General features: G+C 57.9%; 1 protein-coding gene across 4 annotated transcripts; it reads right to left on the reverse strand.

The window, feature by feature from the left end:
• Positions 1-504: 504 nt before the first annotated feature.
• STAT3 (signal transducer and activator of transcription 3) lies at positions 505-20,619 on the reverse strand. Of its 4 annotated transcripts, none has more exons than XM_054088355.1 (24): positions 20,509-20,619; positions 11,712-11,858; positions 11,031-11,175; positions 10,809-10,907; positions 10,278-10,373; positions 10,112-10,193; positions 9,629-9,723; positions 9,277-9,428; positions 8,715-8,873; positions 8,498-8,590; positions 6,727-6,786; positions 6,072-6,101; positions 5,856-5,949; positions 5,723-5,770; positions 5,403-5,486; positions 5,234-5,332; positions 4,937-5,072; positions 4,770-4,822; positions 4,586-4,680; positions 4,154-4,293; positions 3,531-3,743; positions 3,241-3,283; positions 2,489-2,601; positions 505-2,404 (listed from the first exon to the last, which is right to left on the reverse strand). In XM_054088355.1, the coding sequence occupies exons 2-24, from the start codon at positions 11,837-11,839 to the stop codon at positions 2,349-2,351; spliced, it is 2,313 nt and encodes a 770-aa protein (XP_053944330.1). In that variant the 5' UTR covers positions 11,840-11,858; positions 20,509-20,619; the 3' UTR covers positions 505-2,348. The 4 variants fall into 4 exon arrangements, with proteins under 4 accessions (XP_053944330.1, XP_053944327.1, XP_053944329.1 ...); XM_054088352.1 differs by having other exon boundaries at positions 506-2,404; positions 3,528-3,743; XM_054088354.1 differs by lacking the exon at positions 20,509-20,619 and adding an exon at positions 15,132-15,328 and having other exon boundaries at positions 506-2,404; positions 3,528-3,743.
• Between the last annotated feature and the right edge of the window lie 692 nt (positions 20,620-21,311).

The following is a 21,311-nucleotide window of genomic DNA, read 5'->3' on the forward strand; positions in this document are numbered from 1 at the left end:
GGTCCCCACAGGGGCCCCAGGGTCTCACCCAGCCTTGGGACATGGCCATGGAGAGGGTCGGTGGGGAACCACATCTGCCCAAAGCCCACTGAGTCACCCAAGAGGGGATCGAACAGGAGTCCCGCTGCAGCCACCGGCATCGCCAGGCAAAAAGCAACCCTAAAATCACTTCCCTGGTGCAGCCACGTCCTCCCACGCTGGCACCAGTTTCCTTGACGCAACTGGAGGAGACCCAGGCATTGCTCGGGGGAGACAGAAAGCAGCCCCAGGCTGTGGCGATAGGGCCCCCGCCACGGCCCCGCGCAGCGCCCTGCTGCACGCAGATAAGACGGGCGGCCGCCAGCAGCCCACGCGCGCTGGGCAGCGGCGCAGAGCCAGGTGCAGGCTGGGTTACGTCGAGCTAAACCGCAGCTCTGGCGTCAGGGCAGGCATTTCACTGAGAGAGGCCCCAGTTCCCGGAGCGGGGTAAGGCAGGCGCCGCACGCAGCCACAGCTGAACTCACCCCCCCTCGGCGCACGTCGCTTCAGAGCCTTTATTTTGGAGGTAAAAGCCTGTAAATACAGCAATAAAATATACAAAAAAATAAGATTTTTTTACAGTATTGAATGCTGCCCAGGCCTACAGCAGCTGGGGGCAGCCACACATGAGCAAGGGGAACGAGTCTCGTTCCCTCTCAGCACCTCCCAGCTTCCAAGGGCATTTTCCTGACCCCAAGGCCAGCCACAGCCACCACCTGGTGCCCACGCACAGCTCAGAGTCTGGACTCAACAGTGCTCTCTCTCCCTTCCCTGGGGATCCTACCCCTTGCCCTGCCTTCTGGCTGTGATGCTGACAGCTTTGTCTGCAGTTGGGGGGCTGCAGGGACACCCCACGGTCTTCACTGGGCAGAAGAGCCAGAGCCACGCGCTGGATCATCCCTGCAGCATCACTGGTACAAAAGATTGAGGGTTTCTCTCCACCCTGACCCAAACCAAGACACATCGGACCTGTAAAGCCCCGGGCTGGTGCCCAGTAAGATGTTTCTCTGCTGAGCACAGCACCAACCCCCTCGTGCCACCAGAGTCTCGCTAACACCACGGGCTACCAGATGCTGGGGAGGGGGACGGGGGTAGATCTCAGCTGCCTCTCACTCCCCTTCTTTGCTCATCCACGTCTGCATCCACCCTGCATGGAAAGGGCAGGAGGGCTGCCCCTGTTTTGGTAAAATATTGAACCACAGCCATCGGTCAGCACAGCCTCCAGCTTTCCTCGACTCCCTCGAGCAGGAAACCTGCCCTTTGCAACACTCACATCTCCACCGAGTGCTGACCCACGGTGGATTCCTCTCCTCGCGTACATCCCGCTCCCTTCAATTCAATTGCCACCTCCTACCTTAACGACGACAGCCAACCTCCAACAAAAAAAAGCCACGTAAAGCCCCCAAGAAGCTCCAAACCTACTGCCTGGCCATCCCAAGCCATCCCAGAGGGAACAGGGCCAGGGCAGGCCATGCAGTGCTGGTCAGAAGAGCCTCTGTGATTTCACCCAGGCCTCAAAACACTCCATGCTCACAGGGATGTACCGGTGTTGGGACATATCACTGACGGAAACTAGTTGTCCCTTCCGTGCTGCGGCAGGAAGGTGGTGGCAAGCACAGGCAGCCACCAAAACTCCCTGCTCCCAGCAAAGCCCTGTGGAAGCATCACCTGGGCCCATCCAACTGGTGGCTTAGAGCTGCTTGCTGGTCCTCCTGGCCAAAAGCAGGGCTAAAGATGCAGAGAGGAGACCACACTGCACTCCATGCGCTCCATGAGCTCCATGGAGTGCTCCACACTGCACTCCATGAGCTCCATGAGGGCTCCTGGGGCAGCAGCAAAGCAGATCTCATCACACAATACATTGAGGAACCCACGTGGAGGCCACAACCGGCCCATCCTTTCTCAGGAACCTGGAGGTGGATCCAGGCTCATAAGATCTTCGAGAGCTTTTGGACTCTAGCAGTCAGGAAAGCAGCTTTCAACAACAGGCAGCACAACTGGGGCTGCAGAAGCGTTTGTAGAGACTGAGGCTGCGATCGGAGGCTAATAGGCACTTGAATGAGCAAAACAAGAATAAAAAACCGTTACGGAAGGAAATAGAAAAAGGTTCATCCCCCCCCCAAATTCCCCTAAAGAGATGAGTGGCACCACCCTGGAGACGGCGGTGCTCACTTGGATCAAACAAGGAATTGGTGGCAAGTGCCTCGGCCCTTGGCTCCTCCAAGGAAAGGCCCAGAGTAACCACGACTGAGCCAGGCAAGAGCCAAGGAGCTCTGTGGAGGCGAGAGGCAGAGTCCTGGGAAGGCGCCCACCAGCGCCACTCGAGCATCTCACATGGGTGAAGAAGCACATTCCTGCGTCATCTCCATGTCGAAGGTCAGCGACTCTGCGGGAGACACAATCAGGGGTTATCAGGCACCATGTGCAGTGGCAGCCAGGAGCCCTCGATGCCAGGACCCACCAGACTCACCAAACTGCCCTCCTGCATTGGCCTCTGCTCCCTCGCCGTTGTTGCCGAACTGCATGAGCGAGTCCAGGGTGCGCGGGGACATGGGCAGGTCGATGGTGTTGCTGAAGGAGGTGCTGTCCGAAGAAGGAAGAAAAAAGACCTTAGAGCAGCTTCCAGGACTGAAAGGCGCTCCAGGAAAGCTGGGGAGGGGCTCTGGATCAGGGAGGGCAAGGACAGGATGAGGGGGAATGGTTTGAAGCTCAAAGAAAGGAGATTGAGATGAGATCTTAGGAAGAAATGTTTCCCCGTGAGGGTGGGGAGGCCCTGGCCCAGGTTGCCCAGAGCAGTGGTGGCTGCCCCATCCCTGGAGGGGTTCAAGGCCAGGTTGGATGGGGCTTGGAGCAACCGGATCCAGTGGGAGGTGTCCCTGCCCATGGCAGGGGTGGGACTGGATGGGCTTTGAGTTCCATTCCAACCCAAACCATTCCATGGTGCTAGACGCATGGAAACCTCTTGAGTCAGGGTATGGCCAGAGCTCCCTGACAGCCCCTTTCCACCAGGCTGAGCCAGTCCCAAGAGCTCTCCAGAGGAAAGAGGCCCAGGGAGGGAAAGAACAGGCCTGTGGTTAGGGCAGCAAGCCAGAGCCCAGCTCAGCCCCGCGGTCTCCCCCTGCCCAGAGCAGCCTGGGCAGCAGTGGGAAGGAAATCCCCTCTCAAGCAAAACTGCACATATAAATCCCCCCAACGCTCCCAGACACCCCCAGGAACACTCACGGGGTGACGCAGATGAACTTGGTCTTCAGATACGGAGCAGCACCTGCAGAGGAGGAAGCAGCCGTGTCACCAGCTGCCAGAGGAGGAACCCTGATCTCCTTTCCCTCTAGAGCACAGACCTGCAGACCCTTCCCACCCTGTGGGGACCCAGCTGCCAGTCCAACGCCACAGCTGTGTCCTCTGGGAAATGGCAGAAGATCCCAGCTGGTGACAGCCCTTCCACCAGTGCTGTCCCTGGAGCCTCCCTGCAATGCAGGAGCCGTGCTGGAATGCAGAAAGTCAACGACTACCTGAGTCAGTAGCTTCAGAGTGCTCCTGGCTCTCGGAACGGCAGTACTTCCCAAACGCCTCCTCCTTGGGGATGTCCGGGTACAGATACACCAAGGGAGACACCAGGATGTTGGTGGCATCCATGATTTTGTAGCCCATGATGATCTCCGCGAATGACATGTTGTTCAACTGCTGCTTGGTGTAAGGCTCCACAGACTGGATCTGGGTTTTCCCTGTACAAGGAAACTTTTGACACAGGGCAAAGACACCCACGTTCCCCAGGTGGAGGCAGTGCCTTCCTCAAACACCCCAGGAGCAGAAGGGACAGGATAGATGGGCCTCAGGCTGTGCTGTGCCTCATGAGACACCCAGCAGCCCATGGAGCAGGATAGGGACCTGCCAGGTGGTTCCAGTGCTGTGGAAGACCACACCATACGGCCAGGATGTGGCCAGAGAGAGCAGAGCCCAGCAAAGGGCACCCACGCTCAAAGACTTAAGCTAGGGAGAGGGCTTGTCAGGCCAGGGACGAAGGATAAATGTCTTATCAGGGGACATTGCCGTGGTCCAAGCCCTGCTTCAGAGCCAGGAACGCTGGCTGAGCAATGCACAGCACCCAGGGAAGCGAAGGGGGAATGCAACGTACCACTGATGTCCTTCTCCACCCACGTGAAGGTGATGCCACCTTCCTTGCTGCTCTCGCTGAACCGGAGCAGGAAGGTTCCTGGAGGCTTAGTGCTCAGGATGGCTCGTTCCCTCTCCTTGCTGATGAATCCCATGATGTACCTGGGCAGCAGGAAGCGAGCAGAGCAAGGGTGGTCAAGACACCAGGGCAGGTATGCCAGGATGTGAACCCCACCAGCTCTCTGCACAGCAGCAGAGCCATCAACATTTTAGTGGTTCTCAGGTGCCAGGGAAGGGTTTCATCCAAGCCAACAGGGCTTGGACAGAAAAAGCATCCCAGGAGAGCCCACCTGCTCCTGGATAAGGCATCCCACTCTGTCGGGACAGCACTCGTGGGACCCCTCCCAAGGCTCAGCCCCACCAGAAGTCCAGACTGAGGCTGGCCAAGGCTCACCCCTCGTTCCACAGCGCCAGGATATACTTTTTCACCAAGTCAATGATGTTGTCCAGCCAGACCCAGAAAGAGAAGCCTTTGCCAGCCATGTTCTCCTGAGGAAGAGGGCAGAAAGGCTGTGAGCACAGCCTGCAGGAAAGGAACAACCAAAGGAAGGCACTCGGGAGAAGAGAAGGAGTTCTACCTTGCAGAACTTGGCCCAGGTGATCTGACAGCCCGAGTAGTTCACACCTGGTCCTGGCAGAGAAGAACAGCATCAACATTTAGATAGAGCTGTTCTTCCAAAGACATCGTTTCCAGGGAACAACCTGAGGGACAGCAGGGACAAGCAGGACACCCACACCAGGTTACCTAGGAGTTTTTCTGCCAGAGTCGTCAGCTGCTCAATGCTGAGGCCACGCTTTGTGGTAGAAGAGAACTGCCAGCTCAGCACCTCTGCCACCTGGTCCCACGTCCCGATGGGGGGCTTGGTGAAGAAGTTCACGTTCTGTGCAAGGGAAGACACAGCCCTGAGCGGGATGTGGGACAGAAGTCTTGCCCAAGCCGTGCTCTCAGGCCACAGCTTCCCCCTCTCTGCCTGCTGGGATGCTCTGGTCCCAAAGCTTGCGCTGCTGCCCTACCAGTTGTCCCCATAGCGACAGGCCCTACCTTGGGGTTGTTGGTCAGCATGTTGTACCACAGGATGGACGCCCAGGCATTGGGCATCTGGCAGATGTTGGAGATGACCACCACAGGCAGCGAGTGGGTCTGCAAAGACAGGATGTCACTACAGGCTGAGACATCTCCCAGGGTACCCAGGCAGTAACCCACAGCTCACCTCCAGGTCGATCTTCAGCCCCTGGTGATACACCTCTGTCTCAAAGGTGATGAGGTGCAGCTCCTCGGTGACGATCAGCGAGGCCTAAGGTGGAAAAGAACATGATGACAACACAGACGGCTGCCCTTGGGCCACGAGGCCCAATGCTGCTCAGGTCAGGGTGGAAAGAGCTGGCGTGGCAGCTGCCAACGCACCAGAGGATGCCTGCGGATACCCCCGCTCGGGGCAGGGCTCCCACTTCCCCTCGTGGCTCAGCTGCTCAGCAGGGAGCAGAGCTGCCAGCAAAGGGCTCTCACACCCAGGGCGACCCCAGAACTTACATCACAGTTGGCTCTGCCTCCATTTCCACACCGCTGCTCCCGTAAGGTCTGCAGAGAGAAGGAACGGGCTGAAGTTAAAACCACGACATCACACGGCCTTAACAGAAGCAGCCCGAGAGCTCGTGGTACTTACCAGGTGCTTGAACTCTGCTGAGAGGCTGCCGTTGTTTGACTCTTCCATGTTCATGACCTTGGTGTTTGTCCCCAGGATGTTAAACTTCCGGGACCTCAAAAGAGGAAAGACACAGCATGAGCTGACAGGCCCTCCCGGAGCAAATGTACAGTAGGATCTTGCCAGGATTAAAAGCAGAAGCAAGGGAAAAAAAAACCACCAAACCATTGCACTTACCCCCGAAGTGCTGCAACATCCCCAGAGTCCCTAGGAAGGGGAAGAGAGACACCTGGTCATGGCCACAGCCTTCCAACCTCAATGCAGACAGGCTGGCGTGTGGGGCTGGCTGCACCACAACATTGAGTCTCACGAGTCCCCCAGGCTGCCCCACACATGAGGACGAACCCTTAGGATCCCACAAGCTCCCCAGGACATTCCCCACACAGGAAAGAATCCTCGTGACCCCATAAGCCCCCCAGGATGTTCCCCACATGGGAACAAATCCTTGGGATCCCATGAGCCCCGCAAGATTTACCCCACATGAGGACAAATCCTTGTGATGCCATAAGCCCTCCAGGATGTTCCCTACATGAGGATGAATCCTTGGGATCCCACAAGCCCCCCAGGCTGTTCCCTACATGAGGATGAATCCTTGGGATCCCACAGGCCCTCCAGGCTGTTCCCAAAATTGGAATGAACCCTTGGGATCCCACAAGCCCCCCCCAGGCTGTCTCCAAAATGGGAAAGAACCCAAGAGATCCTGTATCCTCCCCTGCTACCAGGGGTCACGCTGGCCCTCAGGGCAGGGCTGGAGCTGGACCCAAGGGCAGCAGGACACGTTCCGCTGCAGTAACCCAACCCAACGCTGCTAAGATCAGAGCGCAGAACTCACTTGTCAATGCAGACTTTAATTTTCAGTTGATAATTCAGCTCTGGAAACTTGACCAACAACCTGCAAAGAGGGAGGAGAGGCAAGAATGTGAGCGTGAATACCCTGCATACACAAACAACTCCAGTTCAAGACAGCGTCTGGCACAGACTGCAGCAGAGTTGGATGGAGAGCAGTGCTCTACGCACCCCCGGCAGGCAGCACCACGGTTCACACCACAAAGCCCCAGGGAGGCAGCATTACCCAGCTCGTCCAACATCCCCGAGCCCGTCTGCACGCAAGCCTGCGACATGTCAGCCTCGACACCTCCGTGAGCCCCCCAAGAAGGGCTCGTTTTGACTGCTGACAGCCCACGCTAGGCAGCCATCCGCTCTGAACGATACCCTGCTCTCTGCTCCGTGGGCAGGTTGCTGCCGCACGCCAAGAGGCACCAGGGGCAAAGCTGGGAGATGGTGAACAAGCTCCAGGTAGAGATTAAGTGGGAGCAGCCTCTCTCTGCAAAGGCTGGCAGGAACACAGGCCAGCTGAGAGGCAGCTGGTCAGGGATACGATGACGCTTCCTGCCGCCCGCCCCCACAGTGGGATTTACCAGAACCGCGACTGCCTCCAGGAACACGGCAGAGCCCCAGCCAGCAGCCGCCAGCCCTGCACTGAGTCACCCAGGCGGCACTCGCGCAGGGCCAACCCGCTGGGGTTCATTCCCAGCCCAGGCAAGCTGGAGGCTGCATCCAGCTGGAGCCCAGTTACAAGTGGGGTTCCTCAGGGCTCGGTACTGGGTCCAACACTGTTCAATGTCTTTATCAATGACCTGGATGAAGGCATTGAGTGCACCCTCAGCAAGTTTGCGGATGACACTAAGCTGGGAGGAAGTGTCGATCTGCTGGAGGGTAGGGAGGCTCCAAAGGGATCTGAACAGGCTGGACCGCTGGGCTGAGACCAATGGCATGAGGTTCAACAAGGCCAAATGCCGGGTCCTGCACTTGGGGCACAACAACCCTGTGCAGTGCTACAGACTGGGGGAAGAGTGCCTGGAGAGCTGCACGGAGGAGAAGGACCTGGGGGTAATGGTTGACAGCGACTGACCATGAGCCAGCAGTGTGCCCAGGGGGCCAAGAAGGCCAATGGCATCTTGGCTTGGATCAGAAACGGTGTGACCAGCAGGGCCAGGGAGGGGATTCTCCCTCTGTACTCGGCACTGGGGAGACCACACCTTGAATACTGTGTTCAGTCCTGGGCCCCTCACCACAAGAAGGATGTTGAGGCTCTGGAGTGTGTCCAGAGAAGAGCAACGAAGCTGCTGAGGGGCTGGAGAACAAGGGTTACGAGGAGCGGCTGAGAGAGCTGGGGGTGTTCAGCCTGGAGAAGAGGAGGCTGAGGGGAGACCTTATTGCTCTCTACAACTGCCTGAAAGGAGGTTGTGGAGAGGAGGGAGCTGGGCTCTTCTCCCAAGTGACAGAGGACAGGACAAGGGGGAATGGCCTGAAGCTCTGCCAGGGGAGGGTCAGACTGGATATCAGAAAAAAATTCTTCACGGAAAGAGTCCTCGGGCACTGGAACAGCTGCCCAGGGAGGGGGTCGAGTCGCCTTCCCTGGAGGTGTTTAAGGAACGGGTGGATGAAGTGCTTAGGGACATGGTTTAGGGAGTGTTAGGAATGGTTGGACTCGATGATCCAGTGGGTCCTTTCCAACCTGGTGATTCTATGATCTCCTTCAGAGAGCAATCCTGCTCAGCTTTCTCTTACACCTGAGGGGATGGCAGGAACCAGTGACCCACCTGACTTTGGTGGTGAACTGCACGCCGGTTTTGATGACCAGGGGCCGGTCGGGGTGCATGGGCATGCAGGGCTGCCTCTCCACGACAAAAGCGCTGTGTTGGAAAGGCACAAAAACCACAGTCAAACCTCTGGCCTGACCCAGCAAGCTCACTGCCCACCCATCCCTCTACCCTGTGCCAAGGAAACTGCCCGCAGCTCCCTCCCAGCCTTCGGCACCTTTTCATCAAGTTCCTAAACAGCTCCACAATCCGCTCCTCCAACATGGGCCGGTGTTGGACAATGGGGTCACCTTTGTAGGACACTTTCTGTTGCAGTTCTTCCAATTTCTTGATCTGCTGCCGGGTCTGGAGCTGTGATTCGGCAAGAGAGGTTATCCTAGGGGAGCAGGGAGAACCAGCGTTAGCTCTGGCTGCAGAGCCCTCCTCTCCCTTTGCTTGTGCGAGAGAGGATGCTCTCCGTACCAAACCAGCAGACAACGTATCTATGGCTCCTGGCCCAGTGCATAATCCTAAACCAGGCATTACAAAACCTACAGGCGCCCAAGAGACAGGACCAGGAACTTCTCACAGCAGCTTTAAAATTCCCCGGGCCTGGGGCTAATCATTTCAGCACTAGTGCCCACTGTCAAGGATCAGGCCAACTAGTGGACTACATTTAGGCTTGCAGGCATCAGAAGCCTTTTTGCAAAGATATTTCCAGAGGCAAAGAGCTCATTTCCACTGCAGGTGTGTGAGTGCCACCTCTCTAGGGACTGACACAAATCCCAAGCAGCTCCTACCAGTTCTCGAGCCGGTCTAAGCAGATATTTGGTGGGCCGCCAATGCAGGCGATCTGCTGCCGTCTCTTCCAGTCTGCCAATTCCTCATCCGCCAGCATCTTCTGCACATACTCCATGGCTGACAACAGGCCAGCCAGCTCGCTCACGATACCCTGTTGACAAAGAAAGCAGAACCCTCAACCCCTTCTGACTCCCTCAGAGATCTGCAAGTTTCACAGAGAAGAAAGAAGTCACTTGGGGCTGTGTTTCCACTGCTGCACTCAGTTCTGGCCACCAAGGATGTCAAACATACTCCAGAAAAAGGGCACCACTGCATCCCAGGGGCATCCGGAGGGCCAGGAGCATGACATACCCTCCGCATTTGATCCAGCGCCGTCAGCATCTGTTCCAGCTGCTGCATCTTCTGCCGAGTCACTGACTGATTGTTTCCATTCAGATCCTGCATGTCTGTGCAGAGAGGGGAGACACCTTCAGCCAAGAATGTGGACTCCTACCCTCCCAAGCATCACACAAACAAAACACTTCCATTGCAAAGAAGCAGCTCCCTAGAAAGGTGCTAAATAGTTAAGCAGCGATCTCACACAGCCTCCAAGCACCTTTACTGGCTTTCCTGCATGCACAGCACCACTATCACCTCCACAGCCATTTCTCTGCCCCTGGAGGCAGGAACAGTGGCAGAAAGAAAAGACAAGGTTTCTCCAATTACCATGCAAATGCCCTGAACCTAAGCCACCCTTCTTGCTTGGAGAGGAGGCACCAGGAGAGCTGGAATACAGCCTCCAGCAAGTTCCCTTGCAGTAACACACTTTTCCAGATGTTAATGAGCTTCCATTACCTCCTTGGCTTTTCAAAGTCTTGTAGTTAAAATCAAAGTCATCCTGGAGATTCTCCACCACTTTCATCTTCTGCTCCAGATCCTGCAAGGCAAGAGGTGTGGATTTATTCAAAGCCCTAAATTGCAGGGGTGGGGAAAGGAGGAGGTGCCTCGGTAGCACACATACCTGCACTCTCTTCCTCACATCCTGCAGATGCTGCTCCAGCATCTGCTGCTTCTCTGTCACTACTGCTGCTGTTGGATGTGTTGCCTGTCCCCCTTGCTGCAGAGGGGACAAGGAGGGCATTAGACCAGAGCCACTAGCCAGGGACATTCCCCTCCCACCCTGATGGGGTTTCCCAGGGAGGGTTTTCACCCCATCGTGAACAAACATCAGTGCAGATGGTTGCACGCTCGCAGCATGAGCTCCAGGGCTGCATCACAAGATGCACAGCGCAGGGCACATCCCATGCAAGGGGCGAGAAGGGAGAAAGACGTGCACCAAAGCCACCAGCCACCCCAGACATCCTTGGGGGAAGCAGCTGCTGCCCAGAGAGCTGCCGTTATCAGCCCCTGCAGCTGGACCATTCATCCACAAAAAGCAGCTATGGTTACTGAAGGAAGCAGGGAACTTCAGCCTGCAGCTTCCCTACAGTGCCGAGCACCCACACAGCGCTGCAGGGTGGGGCAGCAGCCCCAGGACACCCAAGCCACTGACCTGGGCTGCGGTGGCAGCTGTCTGGAGGAGCCGGGACTCTTCCCACAGGCAGCGAGCCACGATGCGAGCTATTTCCATTGGCTTCTCCAAGTATCTGCTCTGTAAAAAGTTCAAACCTCAAGGTTAGCAGGCACAATGCAATACCTGGGACTTCTGCATCCTTTAGAGCTGCGCCTAGAAAGCCGCGGGACTTCCAAGCCAAACCAGAGCTTCCCAACTCACCTGCAGGAACTGCTTGATGCGCCGCAGGTTGTGCTGGTACAAGACATTGGACTCCTGCAGGAAGCGGCTGTATTGTTGGTCGATCTCTCCCAGCAGGTTATGGAACACCAGCGTGGCGTGCGACTCCTTGCTGGCAGCGTACGCCCTGCGTGAGGGAGGACAGAGTCCTGGGTGTCCGACAAAGAGGAAAGGGCAAGCAGGGCGGCTCTGCTCACACCCGCCATCCTTCACACAGTTTAACACCCCAGTCATCTTCCCAACGTGCCCTGGAGCAAGGGCTAGAGCAGACCCGGCTTGCTTCACACCAAGAAACTGAACCCACGGAACGTGCCCGCAAAGACAAGGTGACAGAGAAGTTTTGGACTTGGCCTTAAGGCAGACAGCGCACATGAGCACCTCATCAGTTCTCCGTGCTCACTGGATGGGATCCAGAAACTGGTGCTTTGTGTCAACCCCGTTTATGACAGAAACCAACGTAAGTCAGCGCTGGAGGGGGATGCCGTTGCTTTGGAGGTATCCCTTCTCCTGGTCCGAGCAGAGTCCCCACTCCTCCTTGGCCTTGGGAAGGAGGATCGGTCCTGCCACGTCAAGAGCCCAGGAAGAGTGCAGAGCTCCCCCAGACCCACTGCTTCCCCAGGATGTATGTCCCAAGCGAAATCCCTACATTTCTCAAGGCCTTACCAGTCCTGGCTCTCAATCCACGGGGCCAAGAACTGCCGGAGCTCCATGGGAAAGCTGTCACTGTAGAGTTGGTGGAGCTGCTCCAGGTACCGCGTGTCGAGCTGCTGCAGCTGGTTCCACTGCGCCATCCTGGCCAGCTCCGGACACCTGGTGGGACAACCACACATGCTGCTTGGAGCTGGCATCAGGAGCATCCAGGCTCCCTCCTGCCGGCCATTTGGCAGCACACGGCCACGACCACTGCTGCCCTTCGGGGAGAGAGAATCAGGGGCAGCCGGGGCACAGTGATCACAGGGAACGCGGCTCTGGGGAAACCAGTGAAGTGCCCATCCCTCTGAGGGCAGCGTGGGGCCAGGGCAGCTGCTGGGCACACAACTCTGGGCTCAGGATGCTGCAGAGCTCCAACATACCCCAAGGGATGAGCCCAGCGACCCTGGGGCTGCTTAGCCTGAAGAAGGGGAGGCTGAGGAGAGACCTCATCGTTCTCTGCAGCTCCTGGAAAGGAGGTTGTAGCGAGGCTCTTCTCCCAAGTAACAAGCGACAGGATAAGAGGAAACGCCTCGAGTTGTACCACAGAAGAGTTAGACTGGATGTCGGGAAAAAATTCTTTACTGAAAGAGGAGTGAAGGACTGGAACCGGCTGCCCAGGGCAGGGGTGGAGTCTCCATCCCTGGAGGTGTCCAAGGCCTGGTTGGATGGGGCTTGGAGCAACCAGATCCAGTGGGAGGTGTCCCTATCTATTGTAGGAGTTGGAACTGGATGGGCTTTAATTTCCCTTCTAACCCAAACCATTCCATGACTCTATGATTTTAAGGTGGCTTTGACCTCAGCCTCGCCCGCCCTGGCGAGCTTCCCAAGAAGAGCAATGGCAGAGAGGTTTTGCTCCAGCTGCCCCAACTGTGAAGCTGAATAAAGCCTGGATTCTGACTCATTCTCTTTTCACCACGTCATGAAATTAATCCAATACATTTAAGACAAGCAGAGCTCGCGCTGGCACCAGCAGCCGGTGACCATTTGCACCAGATTACAGGAACACAGCAGGCAGGCTCTGCCTGCTGCACCAATTCTTGTCCTCTTCCACCCATATGGAGCATCTTTCAGCCAACAAACCCCACCGGCTCAGGAAGGCAGAAGCCAACAGCCTGGGCGCAGCCCCAAACCGGTCAGGCAAGACACAGCCACGCTGCCAAACCCAGAGAGGTACGAAGCCTCGCTTCACACTGCACCTCACACCCCAAGGTCAGACCAGGGTTAAAAGCTACATCGCAGGCAGGTCCTAAAGTCATTAAACCCCTCAAACCCATGCTGAGCTGCACAGGAGCGCCCAGAGCACAGGAAACACAGCTCCAGGCTTGGTTTCAGGAATTGAGCTTCCATCTGCCTGGTGAGCACCAAATATCTGCCTTCAGCAAAGCTTTCTCCTAAAGAGAGGCCCCATTTCCCAAAGTTTTCCTACCTTCTTTCCAGGAGGAAGGGAAGGGTCTTGGAGATGTAGGTCACCAGCAACAGGTAGAAAGCTTTAATCTGGTGCCAATGTCTTCCAGGCACCCTCGGCGCATATCTACCTCTGCGCCGGGAGGCAGGGAAGGAGCTGCAGAGCTTACAGTAAGTGCAGAAGGCGGAGACTGCCAGGAAACAACAGAAACAAGGAAGGAGCAATTTTCGAGTTCACAACTCGTGTATCGATGGAAATCAAACCAACGCCAGCGAGGGGACGGCAAGCTGAGCTCGGGAACCGAAGGCACGGAGCTCTGCTCGACACCAGCAGAACGTCACTTCCCTGCAGAAAGTTGTTTGCTTTTCCCAAAGGTCACCGCAGCGAGTCACGCGCCAGCTGGGATGTGGGAACAGCCGGGAGGTGGCACAGCCGGAGCAGGGCACAGGCGGAGGGGGCCAGCACTGGTCCGGAGTGCCAGGCTGACCCTGGGCTCAGCTCCAGGCACCGCGCTCCATCCCACGCCAGTGCAAAAGCCCAACGGCTTCTGTGCGAGGAAACTGCCGGGGGGGGACAGCCCCCGAGAAGCCAGAGAGAGGGAAATCACAGCAAATATCCTGGGAGGTAGGGAGGTCTTGGAACACGCTGGCAGCAGGATGGGTGCCGGGAGGCACGGAGCAGTGCCTGGCCAGCAGAGCTTCGCTCAGCAAAAGAGGGAGAAGAGAATAAAGCCATGTCATCCCTCAAGACAGGATGTATTCCCTGCCAGCAAACCACATGGCTCTGCCCAGGGCTCCAGGATGAGCTGGAAACAGGAGAAGACACAAGGATCAGCCCCACAGTGAGAGCAGCTGATCCACACGGGAGCCAGGCAGGCTTCCATTAGCCGCGAGAGAAACCAATGGAGCCTTAACAGCAAGTAAGGGCACATAGCAGCACCACGGAGGACTTTTGAACCTTGCCCAGGGCACAGAGTAGGCGCTGTGCAGGTTTCCAACACCCTGTTGCCACCTGCAACCACGCAACCACAGTTCCTGGGCTCCAAGGGGCTGCCCAGAGTGGAGAGCTGGGGTTCTGCAGTGGCTTCTCCAAGCAGGGCTGTGCGTCAGACCACTGCCAGTTGGCATTTCCAGCATCACCATGCATCATACTCTTCAGGGGTCTGCTACACCCAACTCCTTACTCATTTTTCTGGATAGAGTATATAAGGAGAGAAAGGAAGAACATCCTGTACAGGGGGAATTCAAACACTGGCAACTGGCATGGGAGTTAAAGTGGATTTTAGAACTTCCCAGCAGCAACATCCACAGAATGTCAACCTTGACCAACAACCCCTCTGGTGCAATCGTTGGGAGAGGAACACGTGAACTAAGCCCGTTTCCAACGGAGCAATAGGTGAAAGGGAGGAGGAGAGAGACGCTGGCTCGTGCAGGAGCCTGTACACAAGAATTGCTCCTTCAGCAGTAAGACCTGGCTTGAAGTGCCAGAGCCATTGCGACCTGAGCTTTTGCTTTCTGCAGCTGTAGCCAAGAGTGACCGAGCCGCCAGGCGCAGTGCAGGACTGAGTGCCGGGCACTGCGTCAAAGCCCCATTGTGTGGAGGATTCTGCTCTTTACTGGCCGTTTGTCTGGCTGCAACAGTGCGAGGAGCATTCCCTCCATCCGAGCAGCCCTTTGGACTCGGTCGCTGCTACAGCACGAGCCACGTGGTGCTGCTTCGGGGAGAAAACCCAACAAATAACAGGTCAGGCAAGAGCTGAAACCCACAAACCTCGGAGTCCCCCACATGCTGGCGAGCTCAGCACACTCAGTTCCTACTGCATCTCACACATAGAGGTACTTCTCCGTCGCTGCCCCATCCCGTCTCCTGTATAAGCAGTGGCTCCAGCCCAAAGCTGGAAGCTGAAGATGCAGCATCACCATCCACACCATGGTGCGAAGCTGCTTTTGGATGGACTCTCCCCTATCGAGCTGCAATCGCTTCACCTGATGCCGCTTCACTGAATTCTCAATCCAAGATCTTCAAGAAAGCCACAACCTGAGTATTTCCAGGCAGCGCTGGTGCCCTGATCTGCAGAGTACCGAAAAGTCAAAGGCAAAGTCCTCAGGTTGCTGTGTAGCAGCTGCATTTAGACTTGAATCTGCCCCTTCTCACTGCCACAAACAGCCACAGGACGGGCCACGGTGCAGCTGGAGCTCCTGCTCAAGTGCAGGATCCTCCGTGCCGCAGCGCATGCTCCGTGGCCACAGGAAGCCGGTGCCCCAGCAGGGCCCCAGCGCCGTCATACTGATCCCTGAAAATACAGAACTAGCACACAGCGAGACACAAGCCACTCTGCCTCTTCCCACCACAGGCATCTCCTCAAAGGCAAGGAAGCAAAGGAAGGCATCGCAGACCACACGCTTGAGTATGGAAGAGCACGGCAGGCTCGAGTGGGAGCGGAGCAGCAGCTTGCCGGGATGGCCACTGCCTGCTCGCTGTGCTTGTGGCAAGCTCGGGGCAGGACACAATCTCTGCTCACCATCCCAAAGCTCCACTGCTTCCTTGAGTTCTCACCTTGAGGGATGTCAAAGCAAAAGCAGTAAATCCTAAGGAGTTTTCCCAGCCCCCAGCTCAGACAGAGCCTGGCCTGGCAAAGGCTCCATGAGCTCAGCGGGTCGGGAAGAGCCTCGAGCCATGCTTTGTTTTGCTAGAATGTGAGCTCATGCCAACAGCAAGAGCCCTGGAGGGAATACAGCCCTGGGGAGAAGACCTTGGCCCAGTCCACCACCCAGTCTGGGAGGATGTGGGAAGGCAGGATCAGCCGGGAGCAGGAAACAGTCAGGAAGCAGCCGAAAGCCTCCCCGCTCTCTCTTGAAGGGCTGACAGGAGATGTTGCCTCTTTGGGCGCAGCAGCAAGCTCCAGCTCCTCCCAGCATCCAGAAGAGGCAGCCAGGCAGCCCAAAACACTGACCATCCTGGGGGGCAAAGTCCCTGTCACGCTCCTTACTGCCACAGCCACTGGCGTCAAGGAAGCTCCAATTTCATCAGCCCCAAAACCCTGCACAGGAGCCTCTCCCCAGCCAGCCTTGCCGCCGGGAAGCCTCTCTTAACTGGGTTTAAAGATCTGAGGGTTGAACCTTTCCGATTGCGTTGGGCTTGCCTGTCTTTGTGGTTTGCTTCTCTTCCCATCTCTGGAACGCAGCCAGGGAGCAGCCGATGCAGCCAGGGCCAAGCGCTGCATGATGCAAGCCCAGGGGTAAACACACCGTCCAGAGCTCAGAGCAAAGCTGCTAAAAGTAGCTCCAGAGCTGAAGTTCACCTTTCTTGAGCTCCGCTGCAAGGGCGGAGCACAAGAGCCACACCTGAGCTGTGCAGTGTCACTGGCAGAGCTCTGTGTACTCCAACAGCCTTGGGTGAAACAGGGCTGCGGTCCTGGATGCAAATCCACAACTGCCTTCTGCCTGCTTTCTTGCTTCTGGGATGCACCTGGGAGCAGCCTTCATCCCACAACAAGCAGTGATGGAGTCACTGGAGAGCGGCAACACATATGGGAGTCACTGGAAAGGGTCGGGAAGACACCACAGCACGCCTCAACCCCTGCAGTGCCATGAGCAGCAGGAAGCTCAATTACTGACAGTGTCGCACAGGTCGCATTACAGAGCTATCACCAGCAGAAGCATCAGAAATGTTCTCTTGTGAGGGTGGGGATGCCCTGGCACAGGTTGCCCAGAGAATCATAGAATAGTTTGGGTTGGAAGGAACCTTAAAGATCATCCAGTTCCACCCCTCTGCTATGGGCAGGGATACCTCCCACTGGCTCAGGCTGCCCAAGGGCCATCCAACCTGGCCTTGAACCCCTCCAGGGATGGGGCAGCCACAACTTCTCTGGGCAACCTGGGCCAGTGCCTCGCCACTCTCATGGTGAAGAAATTCCTCCTTATGTCTAGTCTAAGTCTGCCCCTCTCCAGTGGTGGCTGCCTCATCCCTGGAGGTGTTCAAGGCCAGGTTGGATGGGGCTTGGAGCAACCGGATCCAGTGGGAGGTGTCCCTGCCCATGGCAGGGGTGGAACTGGATGGGCTTTGAGTTCCCTTCCAACCCAAACCATTCCATGATTCTAGGCTCATGAGAAGCCATCAACAACACTTCATGGGAACCCCAGTGATCCAGCCAGGCTGACACCAGGCTCTGCACTGCCGTGCTTCCACACAGCCATCAACAGGCTGAGGAAAAACTGTTCTACAACAAAGCAGCCAATTGCTGCAGGCAAACACATGAGCATGTTTTGAAAAAGCTCTTAGGAGAACTTGGCTCTGCTCCTCTGGAGCTTTTTCAAAGCCAGCCCTGGAGGTAGAAAAACAGAGCAGTGATATGGAGATTTGCAAATGGAGAAGAGGGTGAGAGAGCAGAGCAGAGGGACCTCAGCCACAGTGCTGATAGGCAGCCCCTTGTTCCTCATCGCTCTCCAGTGTCCATCCCCACCTGTGACTCCTCCTGCAGGAGCTGTAAGCCATGTGGTTGCCAACCCACAGGGCACAGTATGCCCAGCACCACACCCCTCCTGTCCTCCGCCACCACTGCAAGTCCACAAATCCATGGGAAGCAGCCTTCTAGTACCGAAAGGGGCTCCAGGAAAGCTGGGGAGGGGCTTTTGATCAGGAAGCGCAGGGAAAGGACAAGGGGGAATGGTTCTAAGCTGAAAGAGGGAAGATTGAGATGAGATTTTAGGGAGAAATGTTTCCCTGTGAGAGTAGGGAAACCCTGGCCCAGGTTGCCCAGAGCAGTGGTGGCTGCCCCATCCCTGGAGAGATTCAAGACCAGGTTGGATGGGGCTTGGAGCAACCGGATCCAGTGGGAGGTGTCCCAGGGGTTTGGAACTGGATGGGCTTTGAGGTCCCTTCTGACTCAAAGCATTCTATGATCTCGTGTTCATGGCCCAAGGGCCATCCTGCAGAACCCCTTGCCCAACTCCACTGAAACCAGACCTGGCAGCCTCTCCAAAGGTTTTTCCCTCACCAAGAAGCCCATTTAGGCTTTGAACCCTCTCCTGGAGCTGGTGTGGTGCAAGCAGGCTGCCTCAGCACTTCAGCAGAGCTGGAGGAGCTGGGACCCCAAGTCTCACCGGCTCCAGGGAGCAGCCGCTGCCAGGCTCGGTGCCTGCTGGGAGCTGTGGGAAGGAAAGAAATCCCATTTGCTGCAAAACCCAGAGGATTAGGTTAATTACTGCTTATTATGGCTCACCAAGAGCACAGGGTGCTGCCCGCATCCACTGCCAGGCCTCACACCCAGCCCCGTTGCTGGAACCATGCTGTCTCCCCCCAGCAACAGCGAAACCGTGGGGCGCCGGGCACATGTGGTGTTGGGGGGCCAGGAAGGTGCCATTGCACCAAACCTCGGCCCCCCCAGACCCCCCAGGATCAGCCCCAGTGCTAGGCCGGCTCCAGTGGGGAACAGAACCATAGAATCATTTGGTTGGAAAAGACCATTGAGATCGAGTCCAACCATACCCGTCTACTGCTAAACCATCCCTGAGCACCTCATCTGCCCGGCTTTTAAATCACTCCAGGGATGGGGACTCCATCACTGCCCTGAGCAGCTGGGACAGTGCCCGAGAACGCTTTCCATGAAGAGATTCTTCCCAATGTCCAACCTAAACCTCCACAAGCACAACTTGAGGCCGTTTCCTCTCATCCCATCGCTTGTTACTTGGGAGAAGAACCCAGCACCCATCTCCCCACAACCTTCTTTCAGGGAGCAGTGGAGGGTGATGAGGTCTCCCCTCAGCCTCCTCTTCTCCAGACTAAACACCCCCAGGTCCCTCAGCCGCTCGCAGAATCCTTGTTCTCCAGCCCCTTCCTCAGCTCCATTCCCTTCTCCAGACGCGCTCCAGCACCTCAAGGTCTTTCTTGGAGTGAGGGACCCAAAACTGAACGCAGGATTTGAGGTGCAGCCTCACCAATGATGAGTATAGGGGCACAATCCCTTCCCTGCTCCTGGTGGCCACCCCATGGCTGACCCAAGCCAGGATGCTGGTGGCCTTCTTGGCCACCTGGGCCACTGCTGGCTCACGTTCAGCCTCTGTTGACCAGCACCCCCAGGGCCTTTTCCTCTGGGAAGCTTCCCAGCTGCTCATCCCCAAGCCGGGAGCCATGGGGTTGTTGTGGCCCCAGTGCAGGACTCGGTGACGAGTCTTGTTGAACCTCATGGTGGAACACCAGCACCAGCTGTGGCCCTGGCACCCACCAGCCAACCAGGGGCTCAGCACCCACTGGGCCCAGGGGCTCAGCACCCACAAGCCAGCAGGGAGCCCAGTGCCAACTGGAGCTCAGCACCCACCAGTCTCAAGATCCCAGTACCCACTGGCAACTGGGGCTCAGCACCAATCGGTCCTGGGGCTCAGCACCCACTGGCAACTGGGGCTCAGCACTAATCAGTCCCAGGTGCTCAGTACCCTCTGGTCAACTGGGGGCTCAGCACTGATCAGTCGTAGGGTGTCAGCAACAACTGGCCCTGGGGCTCAGCACCCACTGGCAACTGGGGCTCAGCGCCTTAAAGGGCTCAGTGCCCACTGGCAACCAGGGGCTTAGCACCCACAAGCCAGCTCAGCACCCACCAGTCTCAGGATCCCAGTGCCCACTGGCAACTGGGTCTCAGCACCAATCGGTCCAGGGGCTCAGCACCCACTGGGACTCAGCACCCACTGGCAACTGGGGGCTCAGCACTGATCAGTCATAGGGTGTCAGCAACGACTGGCCCTGGGGCTCAGCACCCACTGGTCCCAGGAGCTCAGCACCCACAAGCCAGCAGGGAGCCCAGCGCCAACTGGCCAGCTTGGGCTCAGCACCCACCAGCCCCAGGATCCCAGTGCCCACTGACAACTGGGTCTCAGCACCAATCGGTCCTGGGGCTCAGCACCCACTGGGGTTCAGCACCCACCGGCAACCGGGGGCTCAGCACCCACTGGTCCTAGGGGCTCAGCACCCACAAGCCAGCAGGGAGCACAGTGCCAACTGGGGCTCAGCACCCACCAGTCCCAAGATCCCAGTACCCACTGGCAACTGGGGCTCAGCACCAATCGGTCCCAGGTGCTCAGCACCCTCTGGTCAACTGGGGGCTCAGCATTGATCAGTCAGAGGGTACCAGCAACGACTGGCCCTGGGGCCCAGCACCCACCAGCAACCGGGGACTCACTGCCCACCGGTCCCCGGGGCTCAGCACCCTAAGGGGCTCAGTGCCCACCGGTCCCCGGGGCTCAGCGCCTACTGGCAACCGGGGGCTCAGTGACCACCGGGACTCAACGCCCACCGGCAACCGGGGACTCAGCGCCGCGGCACCGGCACCGGCACCGGCACCCGCACCCGCACCCCCGGTCCCCCTCTCACCGGCTCCCGGCGGGGCAGCGGCAGCTCCCGGTACCGATGGCGCGCGGACCTTGCCCGAGCGCCGGGGAATCCGCAGCGCCAGGCCCCGCCCCTCCGGTGACGTCACCACGAGAGCAGCCAATGGCAGCGCAGCGCTCCCTCTCGCCCCGCCAGGGCCGCGTCCCGCCAGCCAATCAGAATTAGCCAATCGAGGGGGGGTGAAGGAGGGGTTGCTCCATGGCGGCTGTTCCCGGATGGCACCGCCTCCCGCCGCGGGGAGGTGCTGGGGAAAGGGCGCGGCGCGGAGGGGGGAGCGGCAGCTGCCGGGAACAGCCGTGCTGGAAACCCAGCTGAGTTCCGGGCAGCGCCGTGACGTCAGCGCGCGACCCGCGGCCGCCGCTTAAAGGGACAGCGGTGAGCCCGGCCGGGACCCAGAGCGCCCCCGCGTGGCGACAGGGGGAGGCGGCACCGGCCCCACAGGGGGCAATGGGGAGATGGGGCAATGGGCACCGGCCCCACATGGGGCCATGGGGAGATGGGGCAATGGGCAACAGCCCCACAGGGGGCCATGGGGAGATGGGGCAATGGGCAACAGCCCCACATGGGGCCATGGGGCCACGGGGCAATGGGCAACAGCCCCACAGGGGGCAATGGGGCAATGGGCAACAGCCCCACAGGGGGCAATGGGGAGATGGGGCAATGGGCAACATCCCCACACAGGGCCATGGGGAGATGGGGCAATTGGCACCGGCCCCATATGGGGACATAGGGATATGGGGCAATGGGCACTAGACCCATATGGGGACATGGGGAGATGGGGCAAT

Source organism: Cuculus canorus, chromosome 25, assembly GCF_017976375.1.
Source record: "Cuculus canorus isolate bCucCan1 chromosome 25, bCucCan1.pri, whole genome shotgun sequence".
NCBI lineage: Eukaryota > Metazoa > Chordata > Aves > Cuculiformes > Cuculidae > Cuculus > Cuculus canorus.

Excerpts from the sequence above, each read along its gene's own strand:
- STAT3 (XM_054088352.1), bottom strand. The coding sequence starts at position 11,839 with ATGGCGCAGTGGAACCAGCTGCAGCAGCTCGACACGCGGTACCTGGAG. Across the intron at positions 10,908-11,030 it reads GCATCAAGCAGTTCCTGCAG|AGCAGATACTTGGAGAAGCC; the intron begins GTGAGTTGGGAA and ends AACTTTTTACAG. Across the intron at positions 5,950-6,071 it reads GATGTTGCAGCACTTCGGGG|GTCCCGGAAGTTTAACATCC; the intron begins GTAAGTGCAATG and ends TCCTCTTTTGAG.